The sequence below is a fragment of the Dermochelys coriacea genome, chromosome 22, assembly GCF_009764565.3.
Source record: "Dermochelys coriacea isolate rDerCor1 chromosome 22, rDerCor1.pri.v4, whole genome shotgun sequence".
Classification (NCBI taxonomy): domain Eukaryota; kingdom Metazoa; phylum Chordata; order Testudines; family Dermochelyidae; genus Dermochelys; species Dermochelys coriacea.
The window spans coordinates 4,999,466-5,017,694 of NC_050089.1; the positions used below are offsets into that span (position 1 = coordinate 4,999,466).

An 18,229-nucleotide genomic window follows, 5' to 3' on the forward strand; every position below is an offset into this window, starting at 1 on the left:
CTGCCAGTCTCCATCACACTGCGCTCTTGGGACGTGCTGCATTATAGTGGTGGCACTGAAGGGGGCTGGATGATGGCTGAGGGGACCATAGGTGGAACTTTTCACCACTGGGTCACTGGTGTAAATCCGGCCGAGATCAGTAGTGATCTGGCTGGATAGTCAGACATGATCTGTGAGACTGTTTTAAGTAAAAGAAGGCTGCCCAGGATTATCATTGCAAAGATCGTGTCTCCTAGATTTAAAATAAGGTCTTGGGTTTTGCTCCTGCCTTGATCTTCACAAAATATTAATGCTGGGGAAGACAGAGAGTCATGTTGGAAAACACTGGGCTAAGTCTTAAGAGACCTGTACTCAGTTCCCAACTCTACTGCAGACTCCCTGTGCTCTGTGACACATAGGCTGGGATTTCCAAAGCATAAGAAAAGACATACTGGGTCAGACCAATGCTCCAGCTAGCCCAGTATCCTGTGTTCTGACAGTTGCCAATGCCATGTGCTTCAGAGGGAATGAATAGAACAGAGCAATTATCAAGTGATCGATCCCCTGTCATCCAGTCCCAGCATCTGGCAGTCAAAGGCTTAGGGACACCCACAGCATGGGATTGTGTCCCTGACTATCTTAGCTAATAGCCATAGATAGACCTATCCTTCAAGAACTTATCAGATTCTTTTCTGAACACAGTTATATGTTTGGCCTCACAAAATCCCCTGGCAATGAGTTCCACAGGCTGACTGTGCATTGTGTGAAAGAAATACTTCCTTATGTTTGTTTTAAACCTGCCGCCTATTAATTTAATAGGGTGATCCCCAGTGCTTGTGTTATATGAAGAGGTAAATATTACTTCCTTATGCAACTGCTCCACACCATTCATGATGTTACAGATCTCTATCATGTCTCCCCTTAGTCATCTCTTTTCTAAGGTGAGCTGCCCCAGTCTTTTTAATCTCTCCTCTGTATGGAAGCTGTTCCATTCCCCTAATAATTTTTTTTTTGCCCCTCTCTGTACCTCTTCCACTCTGAATATCTTTTTTGAGATGGGGCAACCAGATCTGCAGGCAGTATTCAAGGTGTGGGCATACCATGGATTTAAATAGTGACATTATGATATTTCTGTCTTATCTATCCCTTTCCTAACGGTTTCTAACATTCTGCTAGTTTTTTTGACTGCCACTGTACATTGAGTGGATGTTTTCTGAGAACTATCCATGATGACTCCAAGATCACTTTCTTGAGTGGCAACAGCTAATTGAGATCCCATCATTTGGTACGTATAATTGGGATGACGTTTTCCAGCATGCATCACTTTGCATTTATCATCCCTGAGTTTCATCTGTCATTTTGTTGTCCAGCAAGCTAAGGGAATTAGGTCCCAAACCCTGTGGAGTGGGCTGCCTAACTTTCTAAGAAGCCCAAGGAAATCCCAGCTATAACCTCTCCAACTCAGTTTCCCATCTGTTAAATGAGCCTTCCCTAGCTCCAGGGATGTAGAGAGGATAAACAGATTATGACAGAGTGCTGCTCAGATCCTAGGGTGATGGGTGCCAGATGAGTACCTCGCTAGAGTTTGCAGGTAGCATAAATTGCCTAATATTATTTATTAATTTACAATGATCTTTTTTAAAATGATCTGAGCCTTTCAAACTCAGTTACTTTTAGAAATTTGTCTGCACCGTCCCTTTTATGCAGAGCACCACTAACACCTGTCCATTGATCGGAGCTAGCTCCAGGACCACAAACTGGACATGGGAAAGGTCCAAGTGCAGAGTTAGAGGCAATAGCTTGAGACCTATTGGAAAATTTGGTCCAAAGAGTGCGTGACTCAGTCATACGTACCTTACTCATTGTTATTAGCATAGCAGTAGCACCTAATCATGGCCCAGGTCCCCACTGTGCTAGACGCTGTGCAAACACACAACAAACATATGGTCCCCATCCCAACGAAATTACAGTCTAAATATTCATAATCTAATGACTCATTTCTCTTATGCAAAAGTCTTCCACAATTTAAAACTAAGAGGGTTCTATGGAAGTTGAATAGGACCCTGTAATCTTATTGATTCTAATAGAGAATGATCTCCTCTCTATAGGTTTTTGGAACCATTCTATAAAATTCTAAAATAGAGATAAAATTTGCTGTGAAATTCTATAAGATGGTCCATAAACCTTGTAGAATTTAGTAGGAAATCATAACTTCTCTGTTGGATTTTTGTAAAAGGCCTGCCATTTCAAGGGTTAATATCAAACGCTGCCTCCTGCCTCCCCCCCCCCCGTCCCCCTTCCCTTGCTGGCTGTATCCCATTCTGGCTGAAAATCGGGGGTGGGGTGGGGGGGAAGAGGGGATGTTTGAGCAAACTCAGAGTTTTCCCTGGCTCACCATCACTCAGCTGTGGTGGCAGCACTGGGGTTAACCATGGAGGAGCCCTGTAATGCAATGATTTCTGGTTTATTTCAGCAGGGGAAGTGTGTCCCTGCCTGATTAGGCCGATGGTTTCCTCTTTTCCCATAACCTCCAGACCCCCATGGCCTGAGTGTTTACTTTCTGAAATAAAAAATCTGCTAGTGTTTTTTCTTTTTCAGGGCATGTGTATTTTGGGAGGATTTGGGGGCGGGGGGAAGTTGACTGGGATGGGAGGTTCGCACACACCTCCCCTCTCTCTTCCCCACCCCCAGCTCTTATCCAGCTGCAGTCTCTGAGCTGAGACTTCTGGCTTCAATGTAAAAGAGCAAGCAAGAAAAACGTATTAATGAGGGAGTTCTGTCTCCTGCTTCAGCAGCTATAAACACAGTGAACATCTGGAAGGATGGGGGTGGGGGGGAGCTCCATTCTGCCAGGAGCTGAAAGAAACAGGCTGTTTTTCCAGGGTTCCAGCCCCCACGCTCCCCCCTCCCCTGCACGCACGCACACACACACACAGACACACACCTCCTCTGCACATCATCCAGCCAACCATTTCCATTCAAAGATAAATTAAAGAGGAAGACTTGCTGGAAAGCTCTTGCGGCCCTGTTCAGATGGCACTATGACAGGACTAGACAGTAGAGTCTACTTCAAGCCCTGTTTGAAGCTGGGCTTAAGGGCAGGCTAGCCCTTGGCCCGTCCCCTCCGCCCCCCACTCCTTCACCCTAAACTCAAAGTGAAGCACTCAGGTTCAAACACCTTGCCGATAATTCTCTCCTCCCCGTGACCCACCAGCCCCCTGCCTCATTCTGCAGGCCAGAAAGGTGGGAATGGCTCAGATGAGGCCTATCTGAAGTAAATGCAAGCTCTGAATCTTCGGAGAGTGACCCATTCCGAGATAGAATGCATCTTCCATGGTGACCCTCAAGAGCTTTGTGGCAGCATCTCCCAGCTTGTTGCTTATCTGACCCAATGAAGATCTTTACTCCTTCTTTCCTACATGACTCTCAGTTCTCTACTCCTTTCCCTGCAGCCTCTTTACAGCAGGCTATTTACGACAGGCAGCTAGAACTGCTGGTCACTTTTTTGCCAAGGTCTTTGTGCTTCTCTCTGCAAGTCTGCCAGCAGCATTCCAGGGCATCTCTGTTACTGGCTTTTAGAGTGCACAACATGCCTCACAGACTGGAAGCTCTGGACCTGGAAAGAGATCCCACTCACCTGTTCCTCTGTGATGAGCTTCAGGACTCAGCAGATATGGTGGTTCACCTCTTGGTGCCCATCTAGACCTGGACAGGTCTTTTCAATCACTGGTTTAACTATTGCAGGCATAACCCACTGTTGAATGCACTTCAATGGCTGGGCCACAGAGGATATGAGTCTACTACTGCTACTGCATGGAGGAGTTGCTCCTTCAGCTCTAGTGATAAAGGCTTTAATGCTGGATGTCCCAAGCTCAATCCCTGGTGTTGACCTACTACAAAGGGCTCTTGAATCTCATCAAGCAAGAGGCAGGATTTTCTAGACTCAGACAAGAAACAAATAGAAAATCAAAACCCTGGATTTTTATCATCCCGCTGATTAAATGAAAATAAATCTTCAACATCGGCACCGTTTTATAGAGGGGATACATGGAGCTGGAGCCAGGCAGTTTCCCCCACTGTCTTGCCTCTAGAGAGATTCAAAAAGTGCTTTCCACATAGACTTGAAAAAATTATAGTCTCAGGGTGCTGAGCGACTCATATAGGGTGTGGAATGCCCTCAACTCCCACTGACACAAACGGCAGTTGGGAGCTTCTCAGCACAGCTCAGAGAGAGCTCATCCCTTGCAGGATCTCGCCCTAAGTAGGGGAGATCAATCACTTCACCCACCTCTGGGGTGGAAAGTAACACTGCACAATGGCTCAGCACATGGAGTGGAGCATGATTCCCTGTCCCACTAATGCTGCAGAGGGGATTGAGAGGTGGAGTGCAATTACCCAGCTGGATTTGAGCCACAACACCAGGACTGAGAGGCCTTTGCTCCCAGTGCCATGGGAGATTTAGCAACCACAAATGGTCCATGGTTTTATGATTTATCTGAAAAGAACAGAGGCACCCTCACTCTTTGCTGTTGGGCCAGAATACGTGCCCCTTAATGGGGAGAGTTGTGTCTGTTCTCCACCAATTCCAGAGCCTTCATTTGGAGCAGGCGGTGTGATGCAATTAAGTTCCCAGCCAATGAGACATCATGGGGGTGAAGGGGTCCAATGAAACCAACTCCAGTTAGGTTATAAACAGAAGCAGACTCCCAGGCTGTAGCTGTCATGAGGGGCTACATTGACTCAGGCTGGAGGATGAGAGACCGAGGCAGAAAGGGCCCATTCATTCATCCATCCATCCATCCATCCATCCCCGGCTCCCGTTAAGGGCCCTGAGCTGGGCTGCTGCAGACAGGGTGGCAGTGAATAAAGAGGGGTGGGGCAGGGGAGAAAGGAGGCAGGAAAGAAAGACAGTGAGTGATGGGATGCTTTGCAGGGAATTTCATGCAAATACACTCCCTTCCTTTGTCTAGTAGTGAGCAAATATCCTCAGCTCCCATCTCCCCTGCCCTTAGTCCAACCCGTCTTCCTTGAATGCCCCCTATGTTTTTCTCTGCCCCATTCCACCCCACCCCCCCTGCTGGAGGGGCAGCGGAAGGGATGGTCCAGTGGAAGCCCTGCCCAAGGGTGCCTGAGAACGGCTGTCGGGGCTCCCAGGCACACGCAGATGTGCTTTCCCTGTGAAAAGCAGCCCATTCATCTCTGAAGAGAGAGCGCGGGGGAGGCAGCGGCATTTGGGGGCATGGGGGGCAAGTGTCAGAGGAGGCTGAGAAAGGGAAGGAGGCTGCTGTTAAAAATAGGATAAAAGTACATGGAAAAATGCAGAGCTTTTTTTTTTCTTTTTTTAAAAAGCGTCACTTCGAAAACGTGCTGCAGCTGGAGAAGCCATTGGGGGCTGAGCCATGCTGGCCTTCATTCCCCTCCTTCCCCGTCCCCCTTCCTCTGAGAGAGGGCCTGGAAAACAGCCCAGAAAATGCACACAAAGAGAGCCTTCCTCTGGGGAGCTCCACTAGAGATCGAATCTGGAGCCACGGAGGTGGGATCTTTGTGGGGGAGCCCTCACAGTCCCCAGTCACCCAGCTGAGAGCAGTCCCAGTGAATTTATTTCTCATTCCTGAGCCACAAGCCCTTCCTCTGCCTGATTCTGAGTGGAGATCACAGCAAAGCGAAGTGTGTATGGGGCATGGGGGAGAAATCGGGGGGTTCTTCCTTGGTCCTGGGAGGGACAATACAGGACATTTTGCCAGCCATTAGGACTAGGCCCCCACTTGCATTCAGCACTGAGTTCTGCAAGACAAGAAGAGTTTGAACTTGGGTTAGTAGCCATCACTTCAGACCCAGCTCCTTGGATTCTAATAAGTAGATGCCACAGAAGTACCATTGCACTGGCCCAGCTCTGGCCAGAGCTCAGCTGGTGGAGCAGTTTCTATGGGTCTGCCACAGCCAGCTAACTTAGAGCAGCCAGGGACAATTTCACACTCCAGCAGCCCTATAAACAGGGATCAGAAAGGTGGCACAGAGACAGCTTGTCCCACCGTTGCTGCATCAAGCATGAGCTCCATTCTGCAGAGGATTCAGCCCTGGAGCAGCAGTTGGGAATAAGATAGTTTCTGATAACAAAGGCCGGCTTGGTAGCATGAGTAGTCACACACACCTTGTGGGGTCACACACTGCTCTGTTGCAGCCCCCCACGTCCAATCAATCAGGAAAGAGGGTTTCTGATTGCCTCAAGGGTTGCACAGGGCAAGACCTGGAACCCCGTGCAACACTCAGGCGGCTAGAGTGGTTAGCAAGATGAGGCCTGGCTCCAGGCAGCTGGGCAAGGGCACCCTTCTGAAGCATCACATCCTCACCCCATCAATTTTGTTGGCTTCCTCTGTACTGATTAACCAGAACAGCTGAATGATTTGGGAAAGGCAGGTGGAGGGAGGGGGGGAAATGAAGAGGCTGATTTGGATGAACCAGCTCAGCCATTAGAACAAGATGAACCTGCACCAAACTGTTGGAGTTCCCATCTGAGCACAAAAGGGCAGATTGATAGACACAGCGGGAATTATGGCAAGTAAGAGCAGGGAGAGAGATTCCCAGGCCAGGTCCGAGAAACATTCAGGGACTCAGCAGAACATTTCAAGACAACCAGCAGAGTGTTCTGAGCAGGTGTGGCAAAATTCAATTTTTATTGTCCTAATGGTGGCAGGTATCTATGTTTAAGTATTTTTTTCTATTTTTACCTTTTTAGATTTTGGGGAAGGGGGGCAGCGGGAAAATCAGACAATGGGGAATCAGAGTCATTTGAATCTCAAGGTCTACAGTCATTAAAGAGTTAAAGCTTTATAACTGTTAAAACACAAAATGATCAACATCATCTGTCAAAATATACAAAGCAAATATCCTAAAGTCAAACTCTAATTTTCTAAAGCAGCATTTTTCTTACTTAGCCCATCTGTAAATGTTGATTATTAACCATGGACATATTTTTTCATTGATTGGTGTGTGTGTGTGTGTGTGTGTGTGTGTAATCCTTCAAAGCCTATTTCTGAGGCTCATCAAAGCCTTTATCCTGCCTCCCCCGCATTCATGGTGGACAGTATCTTTTATGCAAGTATCCTCACTGGAAACAATGGGACCATTTGCATAGTAAGGGGGGGCAGAATCAAGCTCTTTCTATCACCTATAGCTATTTCTGTCACCTCCTAGGCTAGCTTTTATTCGCATTTATTGCTGAACAAATAGTGGACCCAGGCCCATTGTCCTCAACAATTTAATGAAGTGATGCTAAGGTATGATCTGCGGGGGGACACACCTCGCTGTTAGGATCTGTTGAATGCAGCACAAAAAGATTCATAAAAATTTCCTCTTCCTGAACTAAAGTCATTTCAGCCATCTCTCCCATTAAGAACAAGCTTATCTTGTTATCTTGACAAGTTATCTTACCTGTGTATAATGGCAGAGACCACTGAAATATCCCTAGCTACAGAAGATGCTGACAAGAATATTTCAGTTCCCAAATCTGAATATTGCCCTCAGATCCTCTCCAATAGTTTTGTGCTAGTCATGGCACCAGGCTGACAACTGGGGAGGCTGAAGGCATCTTTCATTCCACTGAATAGTATATCCCGGGCAATGGTAGAGCGAGATTCCACCTCAACGTACCCCTCTAGGGGTCACATGCTACCCCTCTAGGGGTCGCACTTGGTTGGGTTAGTCATTATGCCCCTGGGAATTGGCTCCCCTTGCATTCTGAACAGGTGCAGGAGTGGAGGGATCACCTGACACCAGATGAGCGCAAGGGGAACCAATTCCCAGGGGCCTAATCCTGCCAGGTGCAGAGACCCTCATGCAAAGGCAGAGCACCCTCATCTCCCACCAAGGCAGGAAGGCTCAGGCCTCCGACACTGCAAAATTTGACACTGTTAAATCACCTTTCTGATTTTCCATAAAGATTGAGGCCATGATACGAGTAGAGATTTCGCTTTTCTGACTCCCACTTGCCCATCTGTACTGCAAGACCCCAGATTTGGATCCTCCTCCACCACTGCGGGTTTCCGTGCACCAGGGGACAGCTTGCTGGGCTGTTTCCCTTTTTGTTTGGGAAATGTAATGCTTATAGAAGAGAGGCGGAGAGCTTAGGCTAGTTACATAATGAGCTGGCAGGTACAGACACAGTAAATACACCTCAGTCCTGCAGTACCATTCCACTGCCCCACACTGTCCACCTCCCTCAATGCACCTTACCCCTGACCTGCGGCATCCCCTGTTGTTTCAATCCTGTGCCTCTCTCTACCCCCAAACACACCCCTCAATCACCCATCCTGATATTCCAGTCTTCAATCCTGAACTACACCCCACCCTGCTATTCCACTCCTAGAGCTCCCACCCAGCTCTGCCAAGGCCCCTCTGTGCTGACAAGCCACCCCCTCAATTACATCAGCCCATGGGAATTAACGCATCTCATGGGCCTCACTCCTGACTTGGAGCATGTCCTAAAATTTCAGTCCTAGGCCCTCAAAAGCCTCTGTTACTGCACTTCATTCCTCAGCAACACTTGATTTTCCCCTCACTTGAGCAGACAGAACAAGTGGTGCAGTAGGTACATTACACCTGGGAAAGTTCACCATGGATTCAAGATGAGCCATTCACTTTAAGGCTCACAACCAGAGAAGAAAGAAAAGGAGTACTTGTGGCACCTTAGAGACTAACAAATTTATTAGAGCATAAGCTTTCGTGAGCTACAGCTCACTTCATCGGATGCATCCGATGAAGTGAGCTGTAGCTCACGAAAGCTTATGCTCTAATAAATTTGTTAGTCTCTAAGGTGCCACAAGTACTCCTTTTCTTTTTGCGAATACAGACTAACACGGCTGCTACTCTGAAACCAACCAGAGAAGAGCAAACCTTTCCTGACACTCTGCACAAGAACACTCTGCCCAGCTGCAGCAAGTTACGCTCTCGCATCTCTGTGATGCAAAAAGAGCAATCAACATTCCAGTTGCAAATTCTTGCATTTTTTTTTTAAATCATAACTCCTCCTCCCACCCACCCCCAATGTTTATAGTCCAGTTAAACTCCAAGTCACGCTTACCCTATTCATATCACTCCATAATCTTATCTGACTTAGAGCACAATGTAAATAAACTCTCTCTGGCATCAAAGGCAAAAATTCTTCTGTTAGTGCAAGTGAGCCTGAAACTTTTAGCAAAGCTGCAGTTTTGTATCACAAAGGGACATTTTTACACTTTGGTTTTCCTTCTGTTTCTTTTATCAACACGAGGACCATCAAAACAAAATAGCCTCCCCTCCACTATCCATAAAGAGATTAGAAGACAGTGTAGGACCTGCATGTGTAACCAAAGTGCAGAGGAGCAGAAATGAAAGTGCGGAGCGATATATGCAAATAAGGGTTTCCTCTCAAGTAAAATTAGAAACTCTTCTAGACCATAAAGGCAAGACACCATAAAAGAAAAGAAGCCAAAAGGTAGATAAAATTAAAGTACAGTAGAGAGAATTGAAGAGAAGAATCCCCTACAGATTATCAGAGGTCCTGCCAGGGGAAATCAGATTTCTTTTACAGATACTGCTCCATTAAGGACCTGATCTAAAGCCCATTGAAGCCAATGGGAGTTTTTCCATTGATTTCGAACAGGCTTTGGATCAGGCCTTGAGTCCTGCAGCTGTGATATTTCACAGACCCTGTAGGAGGATTGGAGGGCTGGGTCCCAGGTACTCTACTTTCTGGAGAGTACATTCTCGCAGAGAAGAAGAGAAACACAAAACTTTTCCAGATTACAGATTTGCCAACGTTCAAGTACATCTAAATGTTGCGAGGACAGATTTTGTCAGTGCAGAGAACCAGCATTGTGGTCAGACAGGTCACCCACAGAGTGGAGCGAATATCCAAATTAAGAAATGAGGAGAATATTCACTTGCATACAAAAGGGAATTTGAGTCCAACCGCATTCACAGCCTGCCTTCTGCTAACATACCAAGGCTTGAGCTTCATTACCACGACTGCTGGCACACAAACACACACACACACACACACACAGAGCAAACATTTTTAGTTGAAATGCTTGAATATTTGCCAAGAATGAATTTTGAATGATACACTTGATTGTAAAGTCCACCAGTTCTGTTGCATTGTTTTGTTGCATTAATCATGTGGGTTCATTGCTTTTCCCTGAACAGCCAGCCAATTTATGTAACCAACAGTGGGTGAAAAGGACAGAGGGCCAGCACAGGCCCTATGCAGTGCTGAAACCTGCACAACACGTGATAGGCTTACATGGGACATAAATGATGCAATAACCTCATACTGGCTTTCTGCCGGGGTCACTTTTGCCCAGCCTGAATTTTATTTTAAGTGCTTATTTGGCCATGCATCACCATAGTATGTGATCATCTGTCTGTCTTTAATGTATCTATTCTCATGACCCCCTTGGAAGACAGGGCAGTGCTATTATCCCCATTTTACAGATGGGGAAACTGAGGCACAGAACAGCTAAGTGATTTTCTCTGCTCTGCCACAGACTTTTTGTCTAACCAGGGCTGCCAAGTCTTAGACAAGTGTTCTAACGCACTGGACAATCCTGCCTCTTTGAAAGTATTCAGGTTGAACATGCAATCTGAGATTCACATTGTGTCGGTTAGTGACACGAGACAGAACAAATTGAAGACATGACTGTAGTATTCCCAGTCTGAACAATCTACAGAGCAAGAATTAGTCATTGATTAAATTTGTAATGACTTTCAAATTATGAATAAATTGGAGAACCTCATGCTCTGTTTGAGGATCGGAAAAAAAAAAAAGCTAAAAGCGATTACTTGTATTACAGTGTCACACAAAGTCCCGCAGTCAGGATCACAGCCCCATGGGGCTAGGTTCTGTACAAACACTTGGTTACTTGTCTGTTTCTAACTTGGGCTCAGCTCCACAAGTAGGTAGGCCTGTGAAAAAGAGGTAGGTGCTTCCAACCCACAAACAGAGACCCGGTGGTAGGGAAGACACCCACTGATACTTAGTGCTTTGACACTTTTACCTGGAAGGGCCACCTGATTTTCAGTGTTATTTCTGTGGAAGTCTGGTCTCTTGAAGTCATGTTCTAGGGAGAGCAATTAGTATGGTATCACCTAAGAACCCCAATCATTGATCAAGGCCCCACTGTTCTAGATGCTGGTCAGACAATAAAAAACAAAGACAATCCCTGCCCCCAAAAGCTCAGAATCATTTTGACAGACAGGACACACGTGGACGAGACAGACAGAAATGAGCAGGGAGGACACGAAGCCAACCCACGAAGCGAAGAATTTGGTAGTAAAGTTGGAGTCACAGCTCATCGCTTAGCCGGACAAGATCAGATTGCGGACAGCAGATGGGTATGAAGGTACACGAGAGGGCTCGCCTCTTTAGTGTGACTACAGCCTTCCCCTCTGAGTTAGTTGCAACACACGGTTCTGAACTATGGGGGAGGAGAAGAAAGACTGCGGTCCTAGCTGGAGAATACTTTCATTCACAAAAAAGGAAACCAAGACCTTTGGCTATGAAGCCATCTTAAGGAAACGCTGCTGAATTTAATAATATTCCCTCACTCTTATGTAAATTTTCATCAGCAGATATCAAAGAATAGGAGATCAGTATCATTATCCCCATTTTGCAGAGGGGGAAACTGAGGCCTAGGGGAACTCACCCAGCAGCCGAGCCAGGAATAGACACCGGGTCTCCTGAGTCCAAGTCCCATGCTCTATCCACTGGGTCATACTGTCTTCTTGTTGCCTCTGTAGTGGCATTCACCAATTATTCCTCACACCATCCCCAAGAGGTCATCCACATTTTACAGATGGGGAAAACTCAGGCACAGCATCATTAACTTGACACTGGGATCAGAACTCAGGAGTCCAGGGTCCCACTCCTGTGTACAAAAACAATCTGCGAGGAAGTCAGTCCAGGTGGAGGATGGGCCAACTCTGTTAACCAGGCCCAGAATCACAGAGGATGTGACCTGCTGTTCATATTCCACTTGCTCCTCGGTGCACAATCCTCTTTGCAGTCAGCAAAGACCACATGAGGATCTTGTAGCAGCGAGGCCTGGAATTCCATTCAGCATGGAACAGAAGTGTAGGTACATACTAGAGCGTACCAGGCAGTCCCCTCTTCAGAAGAGAGAGCCAGGGAGTCTCCAGCAACATCACTTCACAGGAGTCCAAATCCTTGTCCTAGCACTCATCTACGTCACAAGAGACAGACTCCACAGTAAGCTACACAGATGACAAGGGGGAGAATAGAACCCTGTCTCCCCACACATAGGCCTCTACCTCGTGAGCTAAAAGGAGAATCTCTAATTGGTCTAAATAATACTAGGGTTTTTATCTTTGTAGGCCTATCGCCACCAGAGGGAGACAGTAACAAGTGTAATGTTCACTCCAGAAGAGCGTAGCAAGACAGACTCACGCTAGACATAGTATTGGTATTACACACACTTTTTAAGCAGGGTGGCCATGCCTGTCCCCACCCCCACCTTTTGAGAACCTGAACTCAGCAGGGACACAACAACAGGACAGACAGGGAGTTCAGCCCCCCATCCCTTGGCCAGAGCTGGTTGGAATGACTGAGGGGCAGCGGGGCCAGATTTCAATGAATGACACTGCAACCTGCTGCTTGCCTCTCCCTTTCCCCCTGCCACACACACACTTTTGCAGTCCTGGAACCCCTGTTAGAGGCTCCATTGGGCTAGGCACTGCACAGTTATTTCAGCAAGAAGAAAGTAAGCCAAAGAACTTACAATTTTATATCAAGACAAGACCATGGCAGAAGCCAGAGGGATGATAACAAGATAACATTAAGATTAAGATTGTCCAGTAAGCAGTAATTTATTGCTCAACCCAGCCTAGCCGGAGTCAGATAACAGGCTTCTATAGGCACCGCTGTAAAAGAGGAAGTTAGCACATTGAGACAAGGAGGTTGCAAAGTTCCCCCAAGAAGCTCTCCTCCCAAAGACCCAGAATGCTGCTCTTTAGATGTAAGCCATCTGCAGAATCCTACAGAGGACACAAATAAAATCCCTCCCATGCTCACAAAGGCACCTTAAACTCATCCACCATCTTTTAGTAGAAAGTGGGCCTACCTGAGTTGTAGCGTTCTAAGCCAGTGGGCACTTCTTGAATTGCCGACTCATCCCAGACTGGGTAGCAAATCCTTTGCTGGTAGCAGGTGGACTGAAAGCCACAGCTCATCCAAGGATCTTCATAGGGATTGGCAGCACCCTGCCTCAAATACAAGGGAGAGATATCAGCTGATAACCAGATCTATTCAAAACATAGCACAACCGCTCCTTCCAAAAAGTCTCATGAAAATGTCTTCCAGGAGAAACGTCAAAACAGACATTTTGATCTGGAGTCAAATAAAAAGATATTTTGTTTGGGACTTTGGAAACAAAAAGGAAACAAAAACCCAGAGGGATGCAGAATGTTCTGGGACTCTCACTGGAAAGCCCAGAATATTTTCCTTCCCATTTCTGCAGGCCTGAGAGGTTTGGAAAATGCAGCATGCAAAGCTTAAGGTTGACATGAATCCAAACACCAAAACATCTATTGTTCGGCCTTCGCTCATTAGCAGACCACAGCCCAAGACAGGCTCCAATTAGTGTGGATCCATAGCCACCAATTAAAGCAGGCAGCAGAAACCCAACAGACAGCAGCTGTGCACCCATCTCCAGCCCTCTCCCAGAAATCTCTCTCCTCAGCACTCTGTTGCCCACAGGTGCAAGCTGCGCCCCTCTTCACCCATGGGGGAGAACTGAGCTGATATTTGGGACCAGAAACTGGCTGATAACATCCCTTTCTATATTCGCCCATGCTTATGGCCTTATTCACACCACCTCAGTCCAGGAACCATCAGGAAGCTGCTGCCTTTTAACAGCCGTTCTTCATTCCCTTTTACTAGAGTCAGTTCTTTCCAAGACACCTGGCTCTTTTCAATATTTGGGCAGCATATTTTGAACAGCTTGGCATATTGGGTGATTGGCCTTGACCGAGGGTGCTAAGCCCTTGAAAACCTGGCCCTGACCTCATCTGAAAAATTGGACCCACCTGAACTAACCCTAAAAATATGAGAATTACTCAGAGAGAGAAACTGTATCATGTAGAATGATTCATCTCAAAAGCACCTCAGCTGGGTATCAAGCTGGGTCATTAGAAGGTCACAAAGGCCTTTTTGCCCAAATCTGGCATGAGACATTGTCAGAAGTTAAGAGATCACCAGTCTCTTGTCTTGAATTTCAGGACACTGAAGATAACGACGTTTGGACAAATATCCCTTCCTCATTCCCTTCCCGGGGATGGTCTGTCTGCAGAAGACACCTTTCGGAAGAGATCTTGGAATGCAGAGTTTTGCTTTGCTTGGGCATTAACGCTTGGTATTTCTTAGCCTGATGCATTTCACGACACCACCAATTAGAGCTTTGCTAATGATGGGGGCCACATTCATTCCTGAAACAGGAGGGCATATAATCTGTGCCCCCTCTGCTCAGAGGTGCAGCTGCACAAGGGAAAATGATACAAGGAGGGAAGTGTACTTTGCCACAAAGGAAGAGCAGCCTTATTCCAACTGGGGTAAGGCTCAGCCCCCTTCCTCAGGAGAGGCACTAAGTGGTCAGACCTCCCAGCTGGTCTTGACGCATCGTCTCCACCCTACACGCTGTTGGGACCACAGAATATGTTTCCTGGGAGAGGCAGGGTTGTTTTAATTGTATCATGTAACCCATCTCTGAGGAACTAGGAGCCCCTCATGATTATAAGCCTATTATAAGGACAATGGTTTGTCCATGCCTCAGAGTGATGGCAGGTTCCAGGGAAGAAGGCATTGGGGGGAGGGACAATCACCCATTAAACTGGTGATGTCAGGAAACGTGGAACCCCCTTCATTCCATGAGGCTGTTTTTAGGAGCAGCACTGAGCCAACCAAGAACACATTCTTTCAGGCTCACCAGCAGTTTTAAGCCACAACTGAAGAATTGCTCAGCCAGCTTCTGGGAAAAGGGCTGTCGTGAGCCTGGACAGAGTCGAAAAGAGCAGGTAGGTGGGCTCAGGGTAGTGCAGCAGGGGGGCAGGCTAGACACCGCAATGGTAGGAAGTTGCAGGAAGGAGAAGATAATTTTAGACGTGACATCAGGAACGATTAGTTTGGAAACAATAAGAATAGTTCAGCTGGAGAATGCTGCAGAGGCTCAAAAATAGGCTAGAAAAAGGACTCGAGACTAGTCACCGAGACACAATGCCGAAGCCAGCCCTCCATCACTCTTGTGCTTCAGGGCTAGGATGGCTGTTTGCAAAGCTCTTTGAAAGGGTATATAGGCGCTCAGCCCCCTTGCCTCCCAATGACTTCAGTATCAATCAGGATTAGGCATTAAAAAGACTTGATGGCTCGGAGGGTCTAGTCCAATCCTCCAACCAGGGATACTGGAGGAGGAGTTTCCAGCTGCATTATTATATCTGGTTATTTTGCAACATGACAGAATCCCTGCCTTTGATTTAGTCACCAGCGTCATTTCAAAGGGGACCCCACACATAATGCAAACCTCGGACTCTGAATGGGAGGTGCTGAGGTCTAGAAAACAGGTCTCCTCATCGTGACTCATTGACCTGCTGTACAACCTCAGACAAGCCATTGCCCCACTCTGTGCCTCAGTTTCCCCTATGCACATGAAACCCTCACATGCTATCAGGGAAACTTGCAGTGCCCATATTCCTCCCCCAGTCCCTGCAGCAGTTGCCAGTGGCGGAGCGACTTCTCCTAGCAAAGTGCAATGGTCGCTGGAAGGGGTTTCTGAAGAAGCAGTAAGGACATGGAATGAGACTGAAATGGGCAAGGGTTGATGGACCTCTAGTTACTCCCACAGGCTCCCACTATAAACATGTGCCCCCAAGCTCCTGTCCAAGAGACCACATCTAAGTGGGAGCAAGAGGGTGTGAATAGCAAGAGCAATGGGCACAATGGAGCCTTCCCAGCCCAATACAATTACACTGCCATTATTCAAGATAAGAGAACCAGGCCTGTTTACACAGCTAGATTGTAAAGCGGGTGGGCTGACATGCACCATATTCCCAAAGAACTTTGATCTGCTGGCAGGGAGATTCTTGCTGGTGAGGAGGAGGAAGGTTAAGAGATCAGGGTCTCTCCAGCAAAGACCCACCTACCACTAGCTCTGCACACTCTGGGACCACAGGAGGATGTCTGAGCTGACAGTCAGTAGGAGGTCTTAGCCCTGAGCTGTCGGGAACTCAATGAGCCGGAGACAAAGGGTAAAGGAGGAGGACAAGGAGGCCAGAGGCAATAAGAGAAAAGAAATATAGTGCTAAATTCCACCAGCAGCTACCAAAAATAGAGAAGAGTTGTTTGAAGGTAGGAACATCTTGTGGTTAAGACACTGGGCTGGGACTCGGAAACCTATGGCAGAGGATGGAAACAAATCTGGATCACCCAAGTCACTTTCCCTCTATGAGACTTCACTTCCAAACTGTAGAACAGGGATAATATTACCCTCTCCTGTAGCACTGGGGTCTGATCCTGTTACGCAGGCCATTGGGCCAGTTTTAAACCAGGTAGTCCTGCTTTTCTAAGAAGAAAAGGAGTACTTGTGGCACCTTAGAGACTAACAAATTCTCTAAGGTGCCACAAGTACTCCTTTTCTTTTTGCGAATACAGACTAACACGGCTGCTACTCTGAAACCTGCTTTTCTAAGGTTTGTCCTCCATCCGGTCCTTAGACAAACCCAGACAATGAGGACACACCAGCAGGGGCAGGATGGAGGACTCTTCAAAATGGCATTCTACCTTGTGTGTGAGGCCACACCAGCGGAGTTGTGGTCACAGAGATGGGGTCGCACCATTCGCAGAAGTACAGGAATGCCCAGTATTCTGGGAAGGCATGAGTGGCCACCCTAAATCTTGGAGCTGCTCCATGCATAGGACTGCCGTCCGCCCCAGTGAGAGTATTGAGTGGCTGCAGATTCTCCTCAGAAGGGCCGAGTCTGACAAACACTTTCTGGCACAGTGCTTACTACCATGAGTAGCGTGGTCCTGCAGAAGCCATGCCATGTGGTAAGATTTAACAGGACTGGGCCCTTGGCATGCAGTTCTGCAGGGCACCTTAGTGCTCCAAAGATGCACAATAGATATGAACCCAAAGAATAGGGGATGTAGTCAGCTAGCAGCAGCTGTATATGGCCTGGAGCCCGGCTCTTTCTCCAACAAAAGGAGCACAAGAAGGACCGCGTTTAAGACGCACGGCACATGCCCAGATACAGGAGCGTGGGCGATGAATAAACTCCAGGAGTCAGTTCTTAATAGTAAGTAAATCTAAGATGCAAAATCAGAGTAAACAAGCGCTTGACTCCAATCGAACAAACGCTTCTCCCCACTGAAATTCCCAGCAACAAGTTCTTTGGTGCTGATGGCAGCAGGATCAAGTCCTGGGTTAACGCCTGGCCACAGGGTTACTCCATTCAAATAAGGCGTATTTAGGGCACAGGAAGAGCAGGCAGGATGAGCCAGGTAACCTCCCGCACAGTGCGGGAGATCGATGTTGTCACTTGCGATAACAGGAAAGAGAGTTTCCTTCCCCGCCTCCAGCCATCCCTAGGGCTGCCACCATGCAGGCATCTGCAGAGCGCCTGTCTCTTCCATGCACACCCTGTCCCAGCTGCTGCCAAGCCATGTTCTCTCCATCGCTGGCTACACATTAACCATTTCCTTCCCACTCTGCTCCTCCTAAAACCATGCGAAGGTCAGTGGAGCTCTGAGGTATCTGATCCCTGGAGCTGATGGAAATTTTTCCAAAAAGAAAAATTTCCCCCCAAATCAGAAAAAAAAATAAATGTAGTTTTGTTGGCGATGGGGGAGGGGGCGGGGTGGAGGGATGAAAGATTTTCTGTGGGGAAACATGTCCATTTCAGTTACATTTTTCAATTTTCCATCAAGGAAACAGCTCTCCTCCCCAACCCAGCCCTGGTTCAAATCTATAGTTTGAAACTGAAATGTATTTATTTTTTTAAAAATTTCATTCTGAAGTGATCAAATAGTTTCCTTTTTTTGTTTCTGAACAGAGATTTTTCCAGAACTTTTTGTTGTGTGAATTTTCACTATACCAACTTTGTCCCATTTGGGGATCAAAAAAAATCAATCAAAATATTGAACTTTTCTGTGAAATGGAAATTCCACTTTCCAACCAGCTCTGCTTAGCACCTAATATCCCCATCCCAA

General features: G+C 47.1%; 1 protein-coding gene across 1 annotated transcript in view; it reads right to left on the minus strand.

Moving 5' to 3' along the window:
- ETS1 (ETS proto-oncogene 1, transcription factor) overlaps positions 1–18,229 on the minus strand; it is a 125,298-nt gene that overhangs the window by 94,197 nt on the left and 12,872 nt on the right. Inside the window, exon 3 of the mRNA XM_038380734.2 lies at positions 13,095–13,233. Coding sequence (XP_038236662.1) covers positions 13,095–13,233 — 139 coding nt within the window. The remainder of the gene's footprint in view (positions 1–13,094; positions 13,234–18,229) is intronic.